This window comes from Sander lucioperca, chromosome 2 (genome assembly GCF_008315115.2).
Source record: "Sander lucioperca isolate FBNREF2018 chromosome 2, SLUC_FBN_1.2, whole genome shotgun sequence".
In the NCBI taxonomy this organism is placed as follows: domain Eukaryota; kingdom Metazoa; phylum Chordata; class Actinopteri; order Perciformes; family Percidae; genus Sander; species Sander lucioperca.
In genome coordinates this window covers 908,400-929,591 of record NC_050174.1, presented here as the reverse complement: position 1 = coordinate 929,591, position 21,192 = coordinate 908,400, and the positions used below count along the sequence as shown (strand labels likewise).

General features: G+C 41.8%; 1 protein-coding gene across 1 annotated transcript in view; it reads left to right on the top strand.

The window, feature by feature from the left end:
• Positions 1 to 17,382, top strand: part of LOC116053893 (glycerol-3-phosphate acyltransferase 4) — a 28,654-nt gene extending 11,272 nt beyond the window's left edge. The window contains exons 4-13 of the mRNA XM_031305112.2: positions 56 to 356; positions 4,554 to 4,628; positions 4,737 to 4,826; positions 8,780 to 8,873; positions 8,991 to 9,106; positions 12,735 to 12,790; positions 12,907 to 12,992; positions 14,573 to 14,701; positions 15,520 to 15,599; positions 16,415 to 17,382. Of these exons, the coding sequence (XP_031160972.1) occupies positions 56 to 356; positions 4,554 to 4,628; positions 4,737 to 4,826; positions 8,780 to 8,873; positions 8,991 to 9,106; positions 12,735 to 12,790; positions 12,907 to 12,992; positions 14,573 to 14,701; positions 15,520 to 15,599; positions 16,415 to 16,523 (1,136 nt within the window). The 3' untranslated portion in view covers positions 16,524 to 17,382. The remainder of the gene's footprint in view (positions 1 to 55; positions 357 to 4,553; positions 4,629 to 4,736; positions 4,827 to 8,779; positions 8,874 to 8,990; positions 9,107 to 12,734; positions 12,791 to 12,906; positions 12,993 to 14,572; positions 14,702 to 15,519; positions 15,600 to 16,414) is intronic.
• The last annotated feature ends 3,810 nt before the right edge of the window (positions 17,383 to 21,192 follow it).

Sequence of the window (21,192 nt, the reverse complement as noted above, 5' to 3'; positions counted from 1 at the left end):
TGGCCAGCCTTAGAGAGGAGTTTCGCTGACCTCTTTTCTCCCTGGACTGTTGCAGCTATCATCGCCAGGGAGCCCACCTCGTTGGAGGAGGAGATCAAGGAGATCAGGCGCAGCGGCAGCAACAGAGACCTGGACTCAGCCCCCGAGTTTGAGATGTCTGACATCTTCTATTTTGCCCGGCGAGGAGTGGAGAGCATCATGGACGATGAGGTGACCAAGCGGTTCTCTGCTGAGGAGTTGGAGTCCTGGAATCTGCTGACTCGCAGCAACAACAACTTCCACTACATCAGCCTGAGGCTGACCGTCCTCTGGGGGCTCGGCCTGCTGATCCGCTACGGCTTCCTGCTACCTCTCAGGTATCAGCCGTACCTCCAACAGAGAGGTTTCTTTATATAGAAGAGTGACCTTTACCACGCATGCTTTTAAAGAAAACTGAACACATTAACAGGAATTTCCCTGCCACTGTAAGGTTTAGGTGCAGCATCCGAGCCGTTTTGGGCAGCATGTAAGCCGAAAGAACGTAACTTAAATACTTTTCTCAGATCTAATGATTGTAGTTGGACTTCTATAGCTTTAAGTTTTGTCTTTAAGCTTTTTGAGTGTTATTTGTTTATTATCTGCTCTAGCTTTTAGTTTTAGATCCAAAGTGATGTGAAAAAGACGCAAAACTACCACAGACACCCAAAACAACCCCAAAGAAAACAAAAATGACCAAAATGAGATACAACGTGACTACAAAGAGACACAAAATGTATTGGGAAATTTACTTTTTTTTTTACAAAATTTTTTTAATTAAAAAAACTTAGCAGTGAAAGCTGCATGTGTAAAATACACTCACCTAAAGGATTATTAGGAATACCTGTTAAATTTCTCGTTAATGCAATTATCTAAGCAACCAATCACATGGCAGCTACTTCAATGCATTTAGGGGTGTGGTCCTCCTCCTGAACAATCTCCTGAACTCCAAACTGAATGTCAGAATGGGAAAGAAAGGTAATCTAAGCGACTTTGAGCATGGCATGGTTGTTGGTGCCAGACCAAGCCAGGCTGGTCAGAGTATTTCACAATCTGCTCAGTTACTGGGATTTTCATGCACAACCATTTCTAGGGTTTACAAAAAACTGAAAAAGGAAAAACATCCAGTATGCGGCAGTCCTGGGGGGCGAAAAAGCCTTGTTGATGCTAGAGGTCGGAGGAGAATGGGCCGACTGATTCCAGCTGATAGAAGATCAACTTTGACTCAAATAACCACTTGTTACAACCGAGGTATGCAGCCAAGCATTTGTGAAGCCACAATACGCCCAACCTTGAGGCGGATGGACTACACCAGCAGAAGACCCCACCGGGTACCACTCATCTCCACTAAAAATAGGAAAATGAGGCTACAATTTGCACGAGCTCACCAAAATTGTACAGTTGAAGACTGGAAAAATGTTTCCTGGTCTGATGAGTCTCGATTTCTGTTGAGACATTCAGATGGTAGAGTTAGAATTTGGCGTAAACAGAATGAGAACATGGATCCATCATGCCTTGTTACCACTGGGCAGGCTGGTGGTGGTGGTGTAATTGTGTGGGGGATGCTATCCCATCAATATGGGCCAACATTTCTAAAGAATGCTTCCAGCACTAGAGGTGTGAATCTTCACTGATCTCCCGATTCGATTATGATTATCATGTCAGCGATTCAATTCGATTCGATATCTCGATGCATCAAATACATTTTTCTATTAAAGCCATATAGAATATTTAATTCATAGCTTTTCAAGCTTCAAAAACCAAACATTCTGCAGTGCTCCAATACTAAATAAATTGGATACATAAAACTACAGCACTGAGCACACGGCACTTCCTGAATGTGCAAAACATACCAGAATATGTCAACAGAAAGGTTGTTAGGCCTACATTAAATTGTAAACAGAAATAATCGATTATGGCCCGGCCGATTATCGATGCAGCATCGTCCGCATCCACGATTCGATGCATCGATTATTGGATTAATTTCAACACCTCTATTCAGCACCTTGTTGAATCAATGCCACAAAGAATTAAGACAGTTCTGAAGACGAAAGGGGGTCAAACACGGTATTAGTATGGTGTTCCTAATAATCCTTTAGGTGAGTGTATTGCGGCTGTGGATGAGAGGAGTTGACCGCTGGAAGTCAAAGACGTTTCGGCACTAGTTATTTTCCTTTGGCGCTGAATAAAACCTTTTTGGGGGGGTCGCCAAAGAATTCTCTCTGCAGGTAAAAACCCCCTGGTAACATTACATGTTGGCACATGCAGGGAGTTGAAGGAGATCCTCATTCGGGGTTAGCTTAGACGGTCACAGGGACAGGGACAGTGACTCAGTACTAAGCCTGGCTGGCTCGTTTCCAACTGCCGGTGGGGAGACTAATCAGGCCACTGCTGCACAGACAGACGCTGCACTGTCCCGTCCAGTTAATAGATTATCTCATTCGGTTATTGTCTAGTTGAATATCGACCTGGCTCACTCGCATGAGAGCATGAAACCCGTACCTCTCTTGTTTCTAAATCTCTCCCAATTTAAATCAACACCTTCTCCAACCCCGAGTGATTGGTTCATCCAAATTAAGTCGACCTGTTGGCCAGCGTGATCATCACCTTCCTTCCTGCAGGGTCGGGAGTCTGTTAGCAGTGACAGAGGAGAGCGTGAAACTTGTAATAGATGACCAGAGACCCGCACCCCTGGATAACATTACTCATCTGAGTGCTTACTCAGAAAACTTGTAGTACAGAAGGAAACTTCTTTGGCTAAGGATGTTCTCGCATTTAAATGCCTACATTGGTATTTTCACATTTTGTGATGTCATTTCTTGGAATTTCCCTAAAATCAGTACATCCTAAGCTAAAAGGTTATATAAGTCAATAAACCATAATAATCAAAGTATTAAAACAAATCGTGTCACGAAAAAATAGATATGTACGAAAATCGGACACGTGTTTTCATTTAATTTGACCAAAAAACCCACAAATATTGATCCAAAAGATTTCTAAATGTAGAAACATTAACAAGATATTTCTTAACTCTCCAGATGTTATTTCAACTCTGTGTAGTTTTTAGTTTTTGAGATATGCACATTTTTTTTAAGATTATTTTTTGGGCTTTTTCCGCCTTAATGGATAGGACAGCTAGGAGAGAGAGGGGGAAGACATGCAGGAAGTCGTCACAGGTCGGACTCAAACCCTGGACCTCTGCGTCGAGGCATAAACCTCAAAGTATATGTGCGCCTGCTCTACCCACTGAGCCAACCCGGCCACGAGATATGCTCGTTTTTATAGTTTCACCTGCATTAGAAATGGTGTGACGCGGTTTTGCACCGGACATCACGTAACGTGGTGACGTCAATAGAACGTACAACGTACTGACGCGAAAGACAGAAGCCTTACAGATCCACTTGACGTTGAAGTCGCTTGAAGCTACCCATAGGAATAGAGTGGAGCGCGGCGCGACAGAAGCGTTGCACGGTCAAATGGATCTGTACCGTTATCTTTCTGCTGCAAAAAGAATGAATGCTCTAGCTGTTCTGGTTTTTAATTTAGATTGATTTAAACAAGATCATGTGAACAACGATCTCCGCCACCGGCCGCGGGAGATCGCCGTTTACATGATATGGGTTAAATGTGTTAAACCAAAAGGTGTTTTACAGAAATCATGTTTCTTTTTAAGTAGTCTACATTGATGACGTTTTATTTCCGGGACTGCTCAGGTGCCGCCGGAAATTCCCTCGGATGTCCGTCCCCTTCCTCTTTCTCTGTGTTGGCGTTCTAAACTCCGGTGGATTTGTGAGGACTATGGTTAACTGCTCCTCAGATCTCTGCAGGGTAAATCCAGACAGCTAGCTAGACTATCTGTCCAATCTGAGTTTTCTGTTGCACGACTAAAACTACTTTTGAACGTACACATGTTCCACCAAAACAAGTTCTCTCCTGAGGCTATTTTGAATAGAATACAATATCTTAATTTGTCATAACAGATTAAACGGAATTAAGTGCAGTCCTTGTCAAGTGCCAAACATCTATTGAGGTAATATGCATAAATAAATACATAAATAAAGAATGCTACTACTGCGTACATATTAATGCTAAAAACACATAGGAGACACACCCATACAGGCATCCACATTTAAAAATTGCACATAGCCCTATTGACATAGATAAGTGGTGGGAGCTATACTTTAGCAGCACTATTCAATGCACTTATGGCTGTTGGATAAAAGCTGTTTTGTAGTCTGTTTGTTCTCGTTTTCGTGGACCTATATCACCTGCCTGACGGCAGCAGTTTGAACAGTGTGTGACCGGGGTGTGATGAGGCCTGTAGGATGGTTTTGGCCTTTTTTAGGCAGCGGAAGCTGTGAAGTTCTTCCAGAGAGGGGAGAGGGCAGCCAATGATTTTCTTTGCTGATAATATGCAATAAACCAGAGCACGTTTTTCTCCCATCCAGGAATGCTGTGTGGACTAGCAATACGAGACTATTTGTTAAGAGATTCCCTGTTGCAGGATCAGATGTAACCTGCCTCTCCGTCTCTTTCAGGGTAACTCTGGCCTTCACCGGTGTCGGCCTCCTCGTTTTCCTCACCTGTCTTATTGGGCTGCTGCCAAGCGGAAGGTAAGACTGACGACAAGCTGGTCTGTTTTGATTTATCAAAAATAAAGGAAACTGTTTGCCGTGTTGACACACAGAGTACGTCATGCTGTTATATGCTTTTTCTTGCAGGTTAAAAAACTTTCTGAGTGAGAAAGTCCATCTGATGTGCTACAGAATATGTGTCCGAGCTCTGACGGCCATTATAACCTACCATAACAGGTAAGGGACCTTCGCCCCCAACTTCCATTGGATGTGCTGGGTTCACATCCGATGCAAATAGTTTTTGACTATATATATATATATATATATATATATATATAACAGAATTACTTTAACACAGCAGTAGTGTACTTCCTGGTAAAATGTTTACAGACCCTGTCAGATAAGGTCAGGATGTGTAAAAGGGAAGATGTGGAAGTTATGTCTGTATACTGTATGCAAACACATGAGACATTCAGGGAACCTAATAAAGTCCGATGCATCTAACTTAAGTTATGATGTCAACAGAAATAATGGAAGCAAAACAATGAATCCATAAAAGCAGCCAGACCGGTTTCCTTAATATCATATATATTTATATATATATAATATTTCCTTTATTGTCAAGTACGTTTTACACACACGAGGTATGTTTCCTCTGCTTTTAACCCGTCCAAACTAATCATGAGCAGTGGGCAGCCACAGGCTACATCTACACTGCTACGTTTTAGTTTAAAAACAAATATCTTTTGCTCCGTTCACGCCTCGCGTCCACACTACTCAGCCGTTTCCAAGCCCCTAAAACGGAGACATTTGGAAAACACTGCTGCCCCCATTTTGGTGCAGCAGTGTCCGAGCTTTGTTGTCTGGACGGACACAAAAGGAGACCTTTAGAAACGATGACGCACGTCAGTCAGTCTTATCGGTTAGGTCACTAAAATATTGATAGATAAATTATGTTTTCCAGTTTTACTTAATGATTAATCACATGTATCCACACCTCTGGCACATGGTTAGAGCTCTGCAAAGGCCTTTACTAAAAATAAAAGTTTAGCTGCCAGTGTTAATTATTGACATCACCAAAAAAAAAAAAATCCAGTTTTATTGGGACAGAGCTCTGCACTGATGCTCACAAAAATTAAGGACAAATGGTAAAACATTTTTTGTGTTTTTTAACTAATATTTCAAGAGAAAACATGTTGCAACTCATAGCTTTTCCAAATGCCATGACATTTAATCAGAAGTTACCTGATTGTTGTAAACAAGGCGCTCAGATGTTGCTCGTCTTGTTCACCTGGTCCCATTATTCTTATTCTAAAACATGATTCTCCGCAGGCCTCTTGCCTTGCAGGGAAAGACAGACAGACAGACAGAGAGAGAGACAGACAGAGAGAGACGGACAGACAGACAGACAGACAGACAGTTGACTGACTGTTTGGATCCTTTACACTTTCTAAAATGGGAGGAGTATTTTAACAGTGTGGTATTAGTACTTTTACTGCAGTAAAGGATCTGAATACTTCTTCCAGTGCTGCTGATTTTAGCAGGAGGGAAACAGAGGGATCTACGTGAGATTACATAATGACGGATAAGTTATCTTCGGGGTGTGTCAGCTCTTGTAATGCGAGCACCCAGTGTGTGAGAGTGAAAGGGACGCTGCCTGAGGCTAGACTCAGACTGTCTACATTCATATTCACTGGAGCAGAGACGAGCCTCTGTATAGCACAAAACCCTCGTCAGAAATGCGATCTCATACACAAAGCCAAGTCAAACAAGCTACATTTTTGTAAACATAAAATACAACGCTTGGAGCTGCTGACTTCACATAGCTAATTTGCAAGCACGCGTTTCACTATCCTTAACCCAGTTTTCATCAAATTTTACGCAACATATTGATCCAAAAGATTTCTGAATCTAGAAACATGAACAAAATACTTCTTAACACGCCAGAAGTTATTAAAACTATGTAAAAAAATATATAGTTTTTGAGATATGCTCTTTTATTTATTTTTTTATTTTTTTTGGGGGGGGGGGGCTTTTCCGCCTTTAATTTTTGACAGGACAGCTAAGTGAGAAAGGGAAGAGAGAGAGAGGGGGAAGACATGCAGGAAATCATCACAGGTCGGATTCGAACCCTAGACCTCTGCGTCGAGGCATAAACCTCTAAGTACATGTGCGCCTGCTCTACCCACTGATCCAACCCGGCCACAGAGATACGCTCATTTTAATGAGCGGAGTGTAAATGCGTTTTGACAGTTTCATCTGCAGTAGAATGGTGTCACACAGGCAAGAGCGCCATCACAAGCGTTCAAAGTAACGCAGAAGCCTTATCTTTCTGCTGCAAAAAGAATGAATGCTCTAGCTGTTGTGGTTTCTATTTTAGATCGATTTAAACAGGATCACGTGCACAATGACCTCCCGCGGCTGCCGGCCGGCCGAGTTAATGGGTGCAATATTGTGCACCAGTGTTACTATCGAAAGGACGATGGTAGTGAGGATTTTATGCAAATGTAGCGTGCAAATCTAAGAGGAACGTGAAGCGGTACATGGGGTTTTTATAGGCACATGCAGGAGGACGTGGAGGAGGAAGTTGATGCTTTGTGTGTTGTTTTTATCAACTGTAGTCGAAACAGCTGGTGTTGGGTTTGATTAACCACAGCGCAGGCTTGACCGAATTTGAAGTGAAACCTCTGAAACAGCATTTAAGTTGAAGCTCGAGGCCCATTGTTAGTCAGGGAGATTGCTCATCATGGTAATTAGAGCTGCAAAGATTCTTGGTTTAGTATAACTATTAAATTAATCGGCAACTATTTTGATCGGTTGGTTAATCGGTTTGAGCCTGTTTTTTTTATGAAAAAGAGTAAAACTTCTCTGATGTCAGCTTGTTAAATGTGAATGTTTTCTAGTAAGTTCTAGTTGTTTTACTGAACGGCAAAGGCAAACATGTATGGGCTCATATTATGCTTTTTGGCTTTTTTCCCTTTCCTTTATTGTGTTATATATCTTATATCTTTTTTGTTCACGTTATATGTTTACAAAGTGAAAAAACCCAAAGTCCCCCCCAAAGGGACTTACCATCTCCAACAGAAAACACTGTTCACAAACTGCTCCAAACAGCTCTATTGTAGTCCAGCCTTTACTTCAGAGACAAACGTGGTCACTTTGTAGCACACGTTATAATGCTCACCTAGCTACTAGCATGACACGCCCTCATACTCTGCATCTGACTGGCTAGTAGTCCTTACCTAGCTACTGTCAGGACACGCCCTCATACTCTGCTTCTGACTGGCTAGTAGTCCTTACCTAGGTACTGTCAGGGCACGCCCTCATACTCTGCTTCTGACTGGCTAGTAGTCCTTACCTAGGTACTGTCAGGACACGCCCTCATACTCTGCTTCTGACTGGCTAGTAGTCCTTACCTAGCTACTGCATATGTGTGACTCCCAACAAAGATGGAACAGCAGTGAGATGTCTCACTCTGTAGCTAAAACAGAGAGCTCAACACACAGGGTGAAAAGAGGAGCTGCAGCAATGTGCAGTACAACATTAATATGTAAAAATAGGTGTTTTTTGAAAATTAAACCATGTAAACCTATTCTGATATAACCTCTAAATACAATTATGAACCTGAAAATGAGCATAATATGAGGTATTTAATAATATTTGTGTCAGCAGTGTAATCTGTTAATATAAAACAAATGAAAACTTACGAAATATTTTGTAAATATAAAACAGATCTGTGGTTATTTATTTGCTCAAGGATCTGTATCATTTCTTGTGTCCTTCTGAATGTCTGCCATCAATGTCTGGCCTGTTGTAACACGTGTTCTACTCTCGGGCTAAAAATAGTGACAAGGGAGGAAGTGTAGCTCTCTCTTTCTCTCTCTCTGTCTCTATTTAAGATTGCAACTCTATCTTTAAGAATCTGGAGTAGGTTTAGATCCTGCATGCTCTGGGGGTCAAACCTTTAAACGTATCCACCGTTGCTTTGTTTCTCCCAAGAAAACTGGGCAGAGGCAAAGCATACCCAAATTTAGAAGAATAATATTGTCTCCTGACTGCTTTCTTTATTATTATTTTGCACTAGAAGTGTATTTTGACAATCAATATTGTTTCAGTTCTTGGTAATGCATCCTCCAGGAAGTGTCTTCATGACACATAGTGTAACAGTCTTCCTATTTCCACTTTTACAGTGAAAATAAACCCAAGAATGGGGGTATCTGCGTCGCCAACCACACCTCACCCATCGATGTTATCATCCTGGCCAGCGATGGCTGCTATGCTATGGTAACTCAACTGCTGCTCAGCAGGAAGCTACAAAAACATTGACACGGGTCACTTTCTTTCCATTGCAGCTGCTTCTCTGTTGAAATTACATTTGTATTTTGTGTTTTGTGTTTTCAGGTTGGCCAAATTCACGGTGGCTTGATGGGGGTCATTCAGAGATCCATGGTCAAGGCCTGCCCGCACATTTGGTTTGAACGCTCAGAAGTCAAAGACAGACATCTAGTGGCCAAAAGGTAGAATTACAACCTTTGTTTTTATTCCAGGTTTTGTTATTGTACAGTTTTGCCCCCTTAGTCTATAGGATTTGTTTTTGCATTCAGTTCGAGTTGTTGCAAAGTAAGTTTTTATGTTGATTTTGAGAGTCTGTTGGGTAAAAATTCTATATTTTGTGTCTTAAAGCCAAGTTCAGACCAAAGATTTGCGACAGAGACGAAAGGCACACCACCTGTTTCAACAGCCAATCAACTCATAGCGAAGTCAGCTCGTCAAGTCGGTTACAAAATGTCAACCGGTTGAAATGGCAGAGTTTTGGACGGATGCTCGACGAGCGCGGTAGATGGTTGAGGGAGCTAGAGAGTGAATGAAGAGAGGGAGCGGCGTTAGAGCAAAGCAGCGAATCAGAGAAATAAAACCGTTTCATCAGAATCAGAAAGGGCTTTATTGCCAAGTACGTTGCACATACGAGGAATTTGTCACGGTGTTGTTGGAGCATGTCACACATTCAAATATAAGAAGGATAAAAAGAATATAAACAATATAAGTATAAACATATACACACAGTATGTATTAATAACGATAAAATAAATTTAAATAAATAGTAAAATAAGTTAAACAGTAGTAAAAGGCTAGTGGCGGAGGGGAAAAAACTGTTTATGTGGCGTGAGGTTTTGGTCCTGATGGACCTCATCCTCCTGCCAGAGGGGAGTGGCTCAAAGAGCTTGTGTCCGGGGTGGGAGGGGTCAGCCACAATCTTTCCAGCACGCTTCAGAGTCCTTGTGGCGTATAGGTCCTGGAGCGGCGGCAGATTGCAGCCAATCACCTTCTCAGCTGACCGAATGACACGCTGCAGCCTGCCCTTGTCCTTGGCAGTGGCAGCAGCGTACCAGATGGTGATGGAGGATGTGAGGATGGACTCAATGATGGCTGTGTAGAAGTGCACCATCATTGTCTTTGGCAGGTTGAATTTCTTCAGCTGCTGCAGGAAGTACATCCTCTGTTGTGCTTTCTTCACGAGGGAGCTGATGTTCAGCTCCCACTTGAGATCCTGGGAGATGGTAGTTCCCAGGAAGCGGAAAGACTCCACAGTGTCGATTGTGTCAATCAATGTCAATTGATTGACACAGTGTCAATCAATACTAGAAATGCGACTGCAGCAAGTATCTCACTATCACTCTCCTCATTCATATTTTTAGATGCTACAAATGATATCCAGCTACAAAAAAGCCTGAAAAGTCTGAAGTTAGACCGGATATACAGAGAGTTGTTGCTATGGAGATGATACACAAGCTGTGTTCAAACCCGTTCCCTCATTCACTCACTCACTATTCCCTATATAGTGTTTATTAAATAGTGAACTATATTGGGAACGACCAAACGAGATGTCCGACACTCACTGAAAACACGGTTGCGTCAGCTGATGCGGCGGTAACACGTGTGATGGAGGCGGGCGCGCCCATCATATAAACAAACCGAAACGAAAATACTTCTAATACGCATAGACATATAAACTGGACCACCAGATCCCGAGTCTCTGGACGGAGACCAGTGAAGGATATTAGAAGATCTTTCCCGGTGATGGCTGAGCGTTACTGAGCAGCCTCCAACTGAGCTTCAAGACGTAGATGTGACGTGAGCAACCTGTCTGAAAGTTGGAAGTCTTCTGGTAGCTGTGCCAAGAGAAATCTCAATCATTCCCAATCTAGCAGAGACGGAGAGCGTAGGTATATGTAAGGAGATAACATAGACACAGGCTAATTATTGATCACTAAAATGATAGTTAACATTAGTAATTACACTTAAACAGCTAATGGAAGTCCAAACTGCCTGCGAGCTTCTCCTGTACTATACGGTAATTCCTCTACTATGAGACAGTAAGTCTCGTGGTTATGACACAATCGTTAGCCTATTTTTATAAAAACGTCTGCTACGGAGCCATAACGTGAGGTACAAGGTAATGGAGCCTTTTATACATTGTCGTGTTTCTTTAGAAATAAACAATGGACAAATAAAGTCTTTAAACTCTTCAGATGTAAAGTTATTCTCTGTCAAAGTGACATCAAAATGAATGGCAGTCAATGGGATGCTAACGGGAGGTGATGGCTTGTTAGCATCAAAATGGTGCCATAGGATCTATGGTTGTTGACATGCTTACCCCCTTGCTAATACGTCCCTGAAACAAGCCGAGCACCCAGGAGAAAAGCAAAGGAGTAAAAGTAAAACTTTACGGACCACTTGAAATGTATCCCAACATTAGCATTAAAGGAACATGCCGACTTATTGGGAATTTAGCTTATTCACTGTAACCCCCAGAGTTAGACAAGTCCATACATACCCTTCTCATCTCCGTGGGTGCTGTAACTCTGTCTGATGGCCCCAGAGGCAGCAGCCCATCACAGAACATGCAGGTGAATGGTTCCAGCTAGCCTACTGCTCCCAATAAGTGACAAAATAACGCCAACATGTTCCTATTTACATGTTGTGATTTGTAGAGTCACAGCGTGTACAAAAAACAACGTAACATGAGACACAGCCGTCTTCTAACCGTAAACAAACCGGGAACTATATTCTCAGACAGGTTTGCTGCAAAGCAAATCATTCCGCCCAAGTACTATATTCTTCCGCCTGAGAATATAGTTCCCGGTTTGTTTACGGTTAGAAGATGGCTGTGTCTCATGTTACGTTGTTTTTTGTACACGCTGTGACTCTACAAATCACAACATGTAAATAGGAACATGTTGGCGTTATTTTGTTACTTATTGGGAGCAGTAGGCTAGCTGGAACCATTCACCTGCATGTTATGTGATGGGCTGCTGCCTCTGGAGCCGTCAGACAGCCTTACAGCACCCACGGAGATGAGAAGGGTATGTATGGACTTGTCTAACTCTGGGGGTTACGGTGAATAAATTCCCAATAAGTCGGCGTGTTCCTTTAAACTGACCTTTGTCGATCTGAAATGAAGACCGATTCAGCAACTGCACGACCTATTTCTCGCTTAAAATGTTTTCAGAAACACGTTTCAGTGAACTATTTTAGCCCAATATGAGATCGTATTCTGAACAAGCGGCCATGACAGTCTGGCTGTGAATTTCCAGAGAAAAAAGAACCACGTGACGCGTTCGTCCAATCAGCTGCCGGTTTTCATTTTCTGGGAAACAATTGGACTGTTAATGGAAACAATACAGAGCAGCGGCGCCTGTGCAGAGCATACGCTCAAGTCGGCGTCTCTTCTGTGTGTTCTGAGGCACTTTCTGGACCTCGGGGACCCGACTGATCAGTCCAACTGCCTTTTCTGCCGACGGTCGGCCATCTGGTTGGTGTGTAAGCACCTTAAAAGACCCAGAAAGTCTTGGAAAAGTCATGGAATTTTTTTTTAACACAGCATAATAATATGTGATTAATAAATATATTTCACGTCGTCCTAACCTCACCGTTCTATTCGGGCGCAATATTACGAATCCCACTATGAACCGCATCAATTTTATTGTTAAACCTCTGAGGGTAAACTTTAACACAGATTTGTATTGTTATTGTATAATGTCGACTGACATTTTCAGGAAAACGGAAAATTTGCCAAAAAGTCATGGAAAAATATTGGTTAAAATGCGTATGAAGCCTGTAACTTACATACGTCTTGTATTGCAGATTGAGTGACCATGTAGAAGATAAAACTAAACTGCCCATTCTCATTTTCCCAGAAGGTGAGCTTGTTTAATATTATGATACAGGAAGACTTTATAATCAAACTGTAGTCATCTTGTTTTCCTAAAAAGCCACATAACCCTTAAATCTAAATCTAAATACTCTAAATCCCCAGGTACCTGCATTAACAACACGTCCGTTATGATGTTTAAGAAAGGCAGTTTTGACATTGGTGCCACAGTCTACCCTGTGGCCATCAAGGTGAGTCTTTCCTTCTTGTCATTATCTGCTACGTGTAACTTTAATCGTTAACATTTCTTTCAGCAGTTTGTTCAAAGTAATAAACCGAATCACTGTGACGTCGCGCTAACACCAAAATCACTTCCGGGTAGACAAATGTTAGTCGATTTGTGGAGATAAGTGAAATCGGCAAAAAAATGTTATTTTCAGCTCATGACTTTGCGTAAACATACACGCCACTTTCTAAAGCCAAGTGGCGGGTTATCTGTACGCGTTTTGAGCTATCCGCGTGTATGTCTACGGTGTATTGACAATGAGGACATAGGTCATCGTAGCTTGCTGTCACGTGACGATTTGGGAGGTGTCTGAGCCCGCCCACCATTCCCGCCCAGGAATTAGAATCATGGCGAATGGGTTGGATTTAGGTAAAGAAGAACGGGACGGTTGGGTTTAGGAAAAGAAGAACGGGACGGTTGGGTTTAGGAAAAGAAGAACGGGACGGTTGGGTTTAGGAAAAGAAGAACGGGACGGTTGGGTTTAGGAAAAGAAGAACGGGACGGTTGGGTTTAGGTAAAGAAGAACGGGACGGTTGGGTTTAGGTAAAGAAGAACGGGACGGTTGGGTTTAGGTAAAGAAGAACGGGACGGTTGGGTTTAGGAAAAGAAGAACGGGACGGTTGGGTTTAGGAAAAGAAGAACGGGACGGTTGGGTTTAGGTAAAGAAGAACGGGACGGTTGGGTTTAGGTAAAGAAGAACGGGACGGTTGGGTTTAGGTAAAGAAGAACGGGACGGTTGGGTTTAGGTAAAGAAGAACGGGACGGTTGGGTTTAGGAAAAGAAGAACGGGACGGTTGGGTTTAGGAAAAGAAGAACGGGACGGTTGGGTTTAGGAACGGGTTAGGGTTCTTTGTTCAGGGTTTCCGCTGGGTCTTAAAAAAGGTTAAAAAAGTAAAAAGTTTCAAAATCTTAGGCCTTAAAATGTCTTAAATCTGCATTGTGTTCTGGGTCTTAAATAATTTTAAACAGGTCTTAAGTTTTCCTATGTTCATGTAACGCTAACGCTCATGAAACGTTTTTTTTTTTTTGTGTGTTCTTTCTTTCGCTCGTCCAAATATAATTCGCTACAGATCAGTGTTACTCTGTCGCTTTTATTAAATTTTAATAATTGTATTTACTTTGCAAGTACTTTTGTGACTCTGTATTTTGTTGTACTTTTATGTCGTGATATAGCTCTTGAAATTCCATTCATAAAGATCTTAAAAAGTCTTAAATTTGACTTGTTGAGACCTGCAGAAGCCCTGTTGATAAACCAAATCTAGCGTTAGGAACAGCAACACGGTTTAGTCTGCGGCCCAACAGGTACATTACCTCTCCAACTCAACGATAGTCAAAGAGTTGACGTATGAAAGCATCAAACATGCATTTTAGATGAAGGAGATGAGAGTATTTCCAGTTGTCCCTCGTCCCCGTTTGCTCAGCGCTGTTAAACTGTACATACGGGACAGTGCAGGAGCTTTCTACCCAGAAGTTATCGTTAACAAACACTGTGATTAGCTCTATACATGTATTGATTATTTATTCTGGTGTGTTTGATCCTTGCAGTATGACCCACGATTTGGAGACGCCTTCTGGAACAGCAGCAAGTTTGGGATGGTCAACTACCTGTTACGTATGATGAGCAGCTGGGCCATCGTCTGCAGCGTGTGGTACCTTCCCCCCATGTCCAGAGAGGTGAGAGTCCATGGATAACTCCTGGCTTCCCAACACATTAGTCTTTTCTTTCATGAATTATGAATAAAAACAATCAACATATTAGCAGGGCTGCATTTAGTCTCTCGTGCTCTGGTTTATTGGCATTTCTTTAAACCAATCACAATCATCTTGGGCGGTGCTAAGCGCCGGATAGAGCCACGGTGCCTCTGCAAAATAGCCTCTGGAAGGAACTTGTTTTGGTGGAACATGTGTACGTTCAAAAGTAGTTTTAGTCGTGCAACAGAAAACTCAGATTGGACAGATAGTCTAGCTAGCTGTCTGGATTTACCCTGCAGAGATCTGAGGAGCAGTTAACCATAGTCCTCACAAATCAAAAACAACAGTCTTTATAATCCATCTTTTTAATAAACTGTCTGTACACTTAGAAAGTTCTCAATGCTTCGGTTTACATGTAGGGACCCTCATTATGCTACCATGGAAGTGTGGTGCTATTTTAAGCCTGGTTAGTGGTGTAGAAATAGAGATTTATTTTTACTTTACCCTCTGTCCCGACGACTAGCGCTATAAGCTAATTAGCGGTTTGTGCTAAAACTGGTCACATTCGATTAGCATGAAAACATATCCCAGAGAACGGTCGACTCGGTACACATGTTATTAACCCCTAGGTTCATTTTGGGCCGGAATTGTCCTTTAATTTTCTTCACAACCCAGCACCCTTCCTAGAGGTCTGCATTCAGCACTTGCAATTAAATGAGAATTGCTTTTATATTTGATAATAACTGCTGTAAATAATTTGTTATGCCCGTGTTTATATTTATGCTAATCTTCTCCAACAGGCGGATGAAGATGCTGTACAGTTTGCCAACCGTGTAAAGGCAGCAATAGCCAGGCAAGGCGGACTGGTCGACCTCCTGTGGTAAGATAATATTCACTGCAATGGTTTCCTCCCCTTAAATACTAACCCCTCGGCCGGCGAGGATACCATTCATGATGACTGTAGGAGCCACGTATTGTATGTTGTTTATGGTCTCATTTATTGATTATTATATTGTGCACTTATATTGTAGGTGGTGTGCGGGAGCTAGTCGTGAAGACCGTGATTAATCGAATGTGAATATTTAGTTAATGTTTGGTTTAACATGTTTTAATCCTCTTTTTATTATTATATTTACAGTTTTTTTTCACAAGATAAATGCTGTGATTATGTTACATAATCACAGATTGTTTACAGAATTTTCAGGGTATTTTTTATGTATTTTTTTCTATCTGGTGTAATATCAGATGCTGCTGTTGAACCGAATTCAGATCAGACATTTCACTTTACAGAAAAGAAAAAAAAAAGTGTTTTTTATTATAATAACTTTAGCTTTTGTGATAAACGTTCTGTGTTTGACTTGAAAACACAGTAAAAACATACACTTATAGCTGACAATTCATATCTATGATCTCGTCCTTGTATAAGAATATAGAGCAGTTTTGATGGTGTGTCTCGTGTAATAATGCTCCATGACATCTGTTACACAGTCAATATTGAACTTTAGCTAAACTTTAAAAAAATTAGATTAGATTTTTCTCCCAAATCGTTCAGCCCTGGTATTAAGTCTGCATTTCATAGCTTTGGTTGCTTTGTCGAACCTAGTCAGCTAAGAACATGTGAACTGCATAATTGTCTGCTACTTCAGTTGCTGTTGCTGTTGTTGTCACTAATTTCCCACATTTCCCCGTTTGTAGGGACGGAGGGTTGAAGCGAGGAAAAGTAAAAGATACCTTTAAAGAAGAGCAGCAGAAGCTGTACAGTAAGATGCTGGTGGGCACCCCAGAGGACCGCAGTCGCTCCTGAAGGCCCCGTGTGGGGGGGCGGACTGGCTCAGTGACCCACCTGGGCACCTCGGACTCTAACAGACAGTCGGCCTCTCTCTCTACTGGAGCTCCTGGACTGGAAAACTCCCTCTCTGGTGTCAACAGCACTCCATTTGGCTCCCTCGGTCACTGCCTCAGCCAGGCATGTTCAGTTAGCGTCGCTGTTACGGGGTCGTTCTGAGTCTGCTGCCCTTTGTGGGAATAGCTTGACCGAAGCTCTGCTTGCATTAGAATGAAAATAAGGTGCACACAGAAAAGGAGCCTTGTCTTCCTTGTTGGCGGTCTTGTGAGGGGAAAACTTGTATTGTTATATATCATTGAGTTACTGTCTTTGTTTAGTAGTTTCGACTTTTTAATTGTCATTTTACTGTCATGTTTGTATCACACTGTGTTAAAGTTACAGAGCTTGATTATACCTGGGATGTAGAAGAGCAATATTGTAGATAAGAACTAGTTTGTTTTAAAGCTAAAACCTGTGACTGAGTTGGGGTTTTGCATGACTGGCATGTGTCCTTGATTTAGGGCACAGTCAGATTTTGTTACATTTGAGATATTTTTATGGGCTTTTTTCAAGAGAAAAAAAAAAATGTTTTAACGTATTTCAAACTTTGTGTTTTACATTAAGACTTGTATCGACACGCGGTCACTGTAGGAGATTCATTGCAGATGAGCTCTTGGTGCGTTGTCTGTTTCTGTGTTTTCTTCCGTTGAATGTGTAAATTCTCACATTATGAAAATAGAAATTGGGTACCCACAGTTAACTCTGATGGAGGTTTATGGATTGATTTTCCAGCTAATCATGCAGCAAAACTGGACTAAAAGGGTTTATAGTCCATTCATTAGGATTTTATTTGGGATGCTTTAAGCATTGTCCCTTTAAAGGACGAAAATGTCACTTTATGAGGTTTTTTAACCTTTTTTTTTTTTATGTGAGTTTCCCCAGCCTGCCTATGGTCCCCCAGTGGCTAGAAATGGTGATAGGTGTAAACCGAGCCCTGGGTATCCTGCTCTGCCTTTGAGAAAATGAAAGCTCAGATGGGCCAATCTGGAATCTCCTCCTTATGAGGTCATAAGGGGAAAGGTTACCTCCCCTTTATCTGCTTTGCCCACCCATGAGAAAGAGAGAGACATCATGGCTTGCAAACGAGCAAAGTGGCAGTTGGTCAAGACCACAACCCCCCCCTCCACCTGAGAAATGGAACATCCTAAGGAAAGCTCATTGTGGGACTGGCTCTAGTGGCTGTAATTCTGCACCAAGGCTGAATTTCAGGAAAGAGACTTCAGATACAGTATTAGGGGACCACTAAGGCCTATATAAAGAGACTTCAGATACAGTATTGGGGGACCACTAAGGTCTATATAAAAGAGACTTCAGATACAGTATTAGGGGACCACTAAGGTCTATATAAAGAGACTTCAGATACAGTATTAGGGGACCACTAAGGCCTATATAAAAGAGACTTCAGATACAGTATTGGGGGACCACTAAGGTCTATATAAAGAGACTTCAGATACAGTATTGGGGGACCACTAAGGTCTATATAAAAGAGACTTCAGATACAGTATTAGAGGACCACTAAGGCCTATATAAAAGCATCCAAAAAGCAGCATGTCATAGGACCTTTTACAGGCTCGTGGCACACAGGTAGTGACATAGGATAAAGACCGTCAAAATTGGTCTCCTGAAGCCCTATTCGCACGGGAGGGACCGCTAGTAAATTGTAATAATTTGTGGAGGTCGTCTGTAATCTTAATCCCGTGTGAATCTGCCATGTCTGTTACTTGTCAAGTAAAAAATTCAACCGCAAATAACCGACCACATTTCTCCAAACACAGAGGTTGTGTGATGATTTTTTAGTCCCGTCTCTGTGATTCAGAGTTGTATTGGCTGCATTGGCAATTCTAAATGAAAGTTTTGACTCAGCCTTGACCTCGTATCCGAGGGATAATGTCAGTACATTTGAGTAAAATACAGACTTTGCTTATCCCGTGTGAAATAGGGCTTTTAACGTAGTTATGACAATTAGCTGATACATATTCTTACTAATATACTTCCTAACCGGCATCATGTTCTACATTGGCTTCCTGCTATTGCAGTGACTATCTTGCCTAATTTATTTGAATTTAACTCTAAAAGATATTGTCTTTATCCCCCCCCCCCCACCATCATCAGTGATCTTTCTTGTACTTGGCAGCCTCTTCATACAGAGGCAGTTGTAGTTTGCTGGAGACGAGGAACACCGTGGCCAGCCGTGGGAAGTTTCTCCCTGAGGCCCTCATCCCTCCAGTTTACCGTTTATCAGGGACATTCGTCATTTAGATTGTGTCCAATCGGTTCATCCAAATTAAATGTTCAAGAATGTGACTACCTTTGACTTCAGGGCTTCTTTGTGCTTCTCACGCTGTCGATCATGTTTGTTTTCCTGTGACGCAGGCACAAAGGGGTTTTAAACTTCTTCTTACAGAAGCATAACCGGCAATTTCCACTGGATGCGGAACGGCTCCGTAACGTCGACGGAGTCATTAGGTTTCCATTATCTGGATGGAAACTAACTGGTGTTGGTTTTGTGGTTCTATTCTACGTGAATTCGTGAGATCTCGTGGGTCCTCGTGACTACAGCTGTCAGTCATGGCTGCAGACGTGCCACAACAAATCCGGACTTGGTGGGTATTGACGGACGGCGGAGCACACAGCCGTTCCGCAGCGGAGCTGGTCCGCAGACGTTGCGCATCCAGTGGAAATCCACAGTAATGAAACTAGAAGTCTCATAACATGGCTGCAGGTGAGGTATACAGTATTTTCAGACTGATCTCATGAAGTGGCGTGTGTATGACACGCCAATTTGTATGCCATTATTGGCATGTTATCAAGACGCATACTCGCTTTGTAGCGTGTTTATCAACGCCGTATTGACTTACATTACCTTGTGTATTGTAAATGAATTTACGCCGTAGCGAGTAGTATGAAAGGGCGAAATCTTCTTTTCCTAAACCCAACCCGTCTGCTGTATACGGCTCTCAAAATGCGTAGAGATAACGCACCACTTGGCTTTAGAAAAGTGGCGTGTATGTTTACGCAATAACACGCCACTTGTAGAAAGTGGCGTGTATCTTTACGTCCGCTGTATACAGCGTAGACATACATGCGGATAGCTCAAAATGCATAGAGATAACACGCCACTTGGCTTAAGAAAGTGGCCGTGTATGTTTACGCAAAATCAAAATATCACATTGGTATTTTAGATACAATAGTCTAGAGTAACGCTAAAAGTATTTAAAGGAAATATCTGCTGTCTTTAATGTGTATAGATATATGTCTATATATATGCAGTTTACAGTCACGTTACAGGCCCATCGATAAATATTTGCCATTAAGACTCCAAATTGTTATTAAGAGTTTTTATATATTTATTTTAAGAGTTTATGTTCTTTTCCTTTTTACTGACAAATATTTTCCAAAACCGAAGCATTTCTCATTCGATATTTTTAGAATTGAATGTTTTTGCTCCAAACTTAATTATCTGCTGTTTTTCCGTGCTATTCTTGGCAAGCCAGCCCAGGACTTGGAATAACATTTCCTGTCTGATTTATTATCCAGTGGGCACCAAGCTGCTATAACACAGTCTGCCATGAGGGTTGAGAGCAACATTTTGAACATTTTGTGTTTATTCCCTAGTGTACAATGTGCTCAGGATCCAGTCTAAATAATATCTCTTTCCACGGATGTGTGCTGCTGATTATTTTGCAGCAGCTTCATCAAAAACCCAGGCCTCTCCTACTGGCTGCAATCAACTGCCTCGGTTCTTTCAGAAAGGTTTCCCCCTTTTAACTTTCTTTGTTTCCAAACCGGTGATGGACACGGCAGCATTCTTCTTCTGTTTCTCTGTTGCAATGGTTTCAAATGGATCTGTTGACAGTTGGAGAATAAAGCACACATTGCTCAGGGGAGGCGTAAGAGGAAGCAGGGAGAAGAGTGTAAAAAGGCTGGCTGTGAAAGCCATGCCATGGTTGAGCAGCTCACTAACAGCACTATGGAGAGCCGAAGTTAGGCCCCCCCCCCCCCAAGCAAGCTTAGCTTTACCCAGTGATAGAGAAAGACATTTATATCTCTATGGCTCTGGCTTTACCCTGGGCTGGACCTCAGACTGCTCCATGCTCCACCGCAGTGATTCCCAACCAGGGGGTACTTCTGCTAGTGGCGGGTACTTGGACAGATTGTGGAGCAACTCAACTAATTTTAAAAAAAAAATAGAAATTATGATTCGATTAAAAGAATTTATCAGCTGTAACACCTGAACACAGGAATTTTAAAAAGGTAGCTAAAAGTATGAATACATGAATGGTAAAAATAAATAGCTAAAAATAATGTATAAGTGGCTGAAATAGTTAAAACTACTGACTAAACAGTTCAAATAGTTAGCTAAAACTACTGACTAAACAGTTCAAATAGTTAGCTAAAACTACTGACTAAACAGTTCTAATAGTTAGCTAAAACTACTGACTAATTAGCTAAAACTACAGACTAAACAGTTCAAATAATTAGCTAAAACTAAAGACTAAACAGTTCAAATAGTTAGCTAAAACTACTGACTAAACAGCTCAAATAATTAGCTAAAACTACTGACTAAACAGTTCAAATAGTTAGCTAA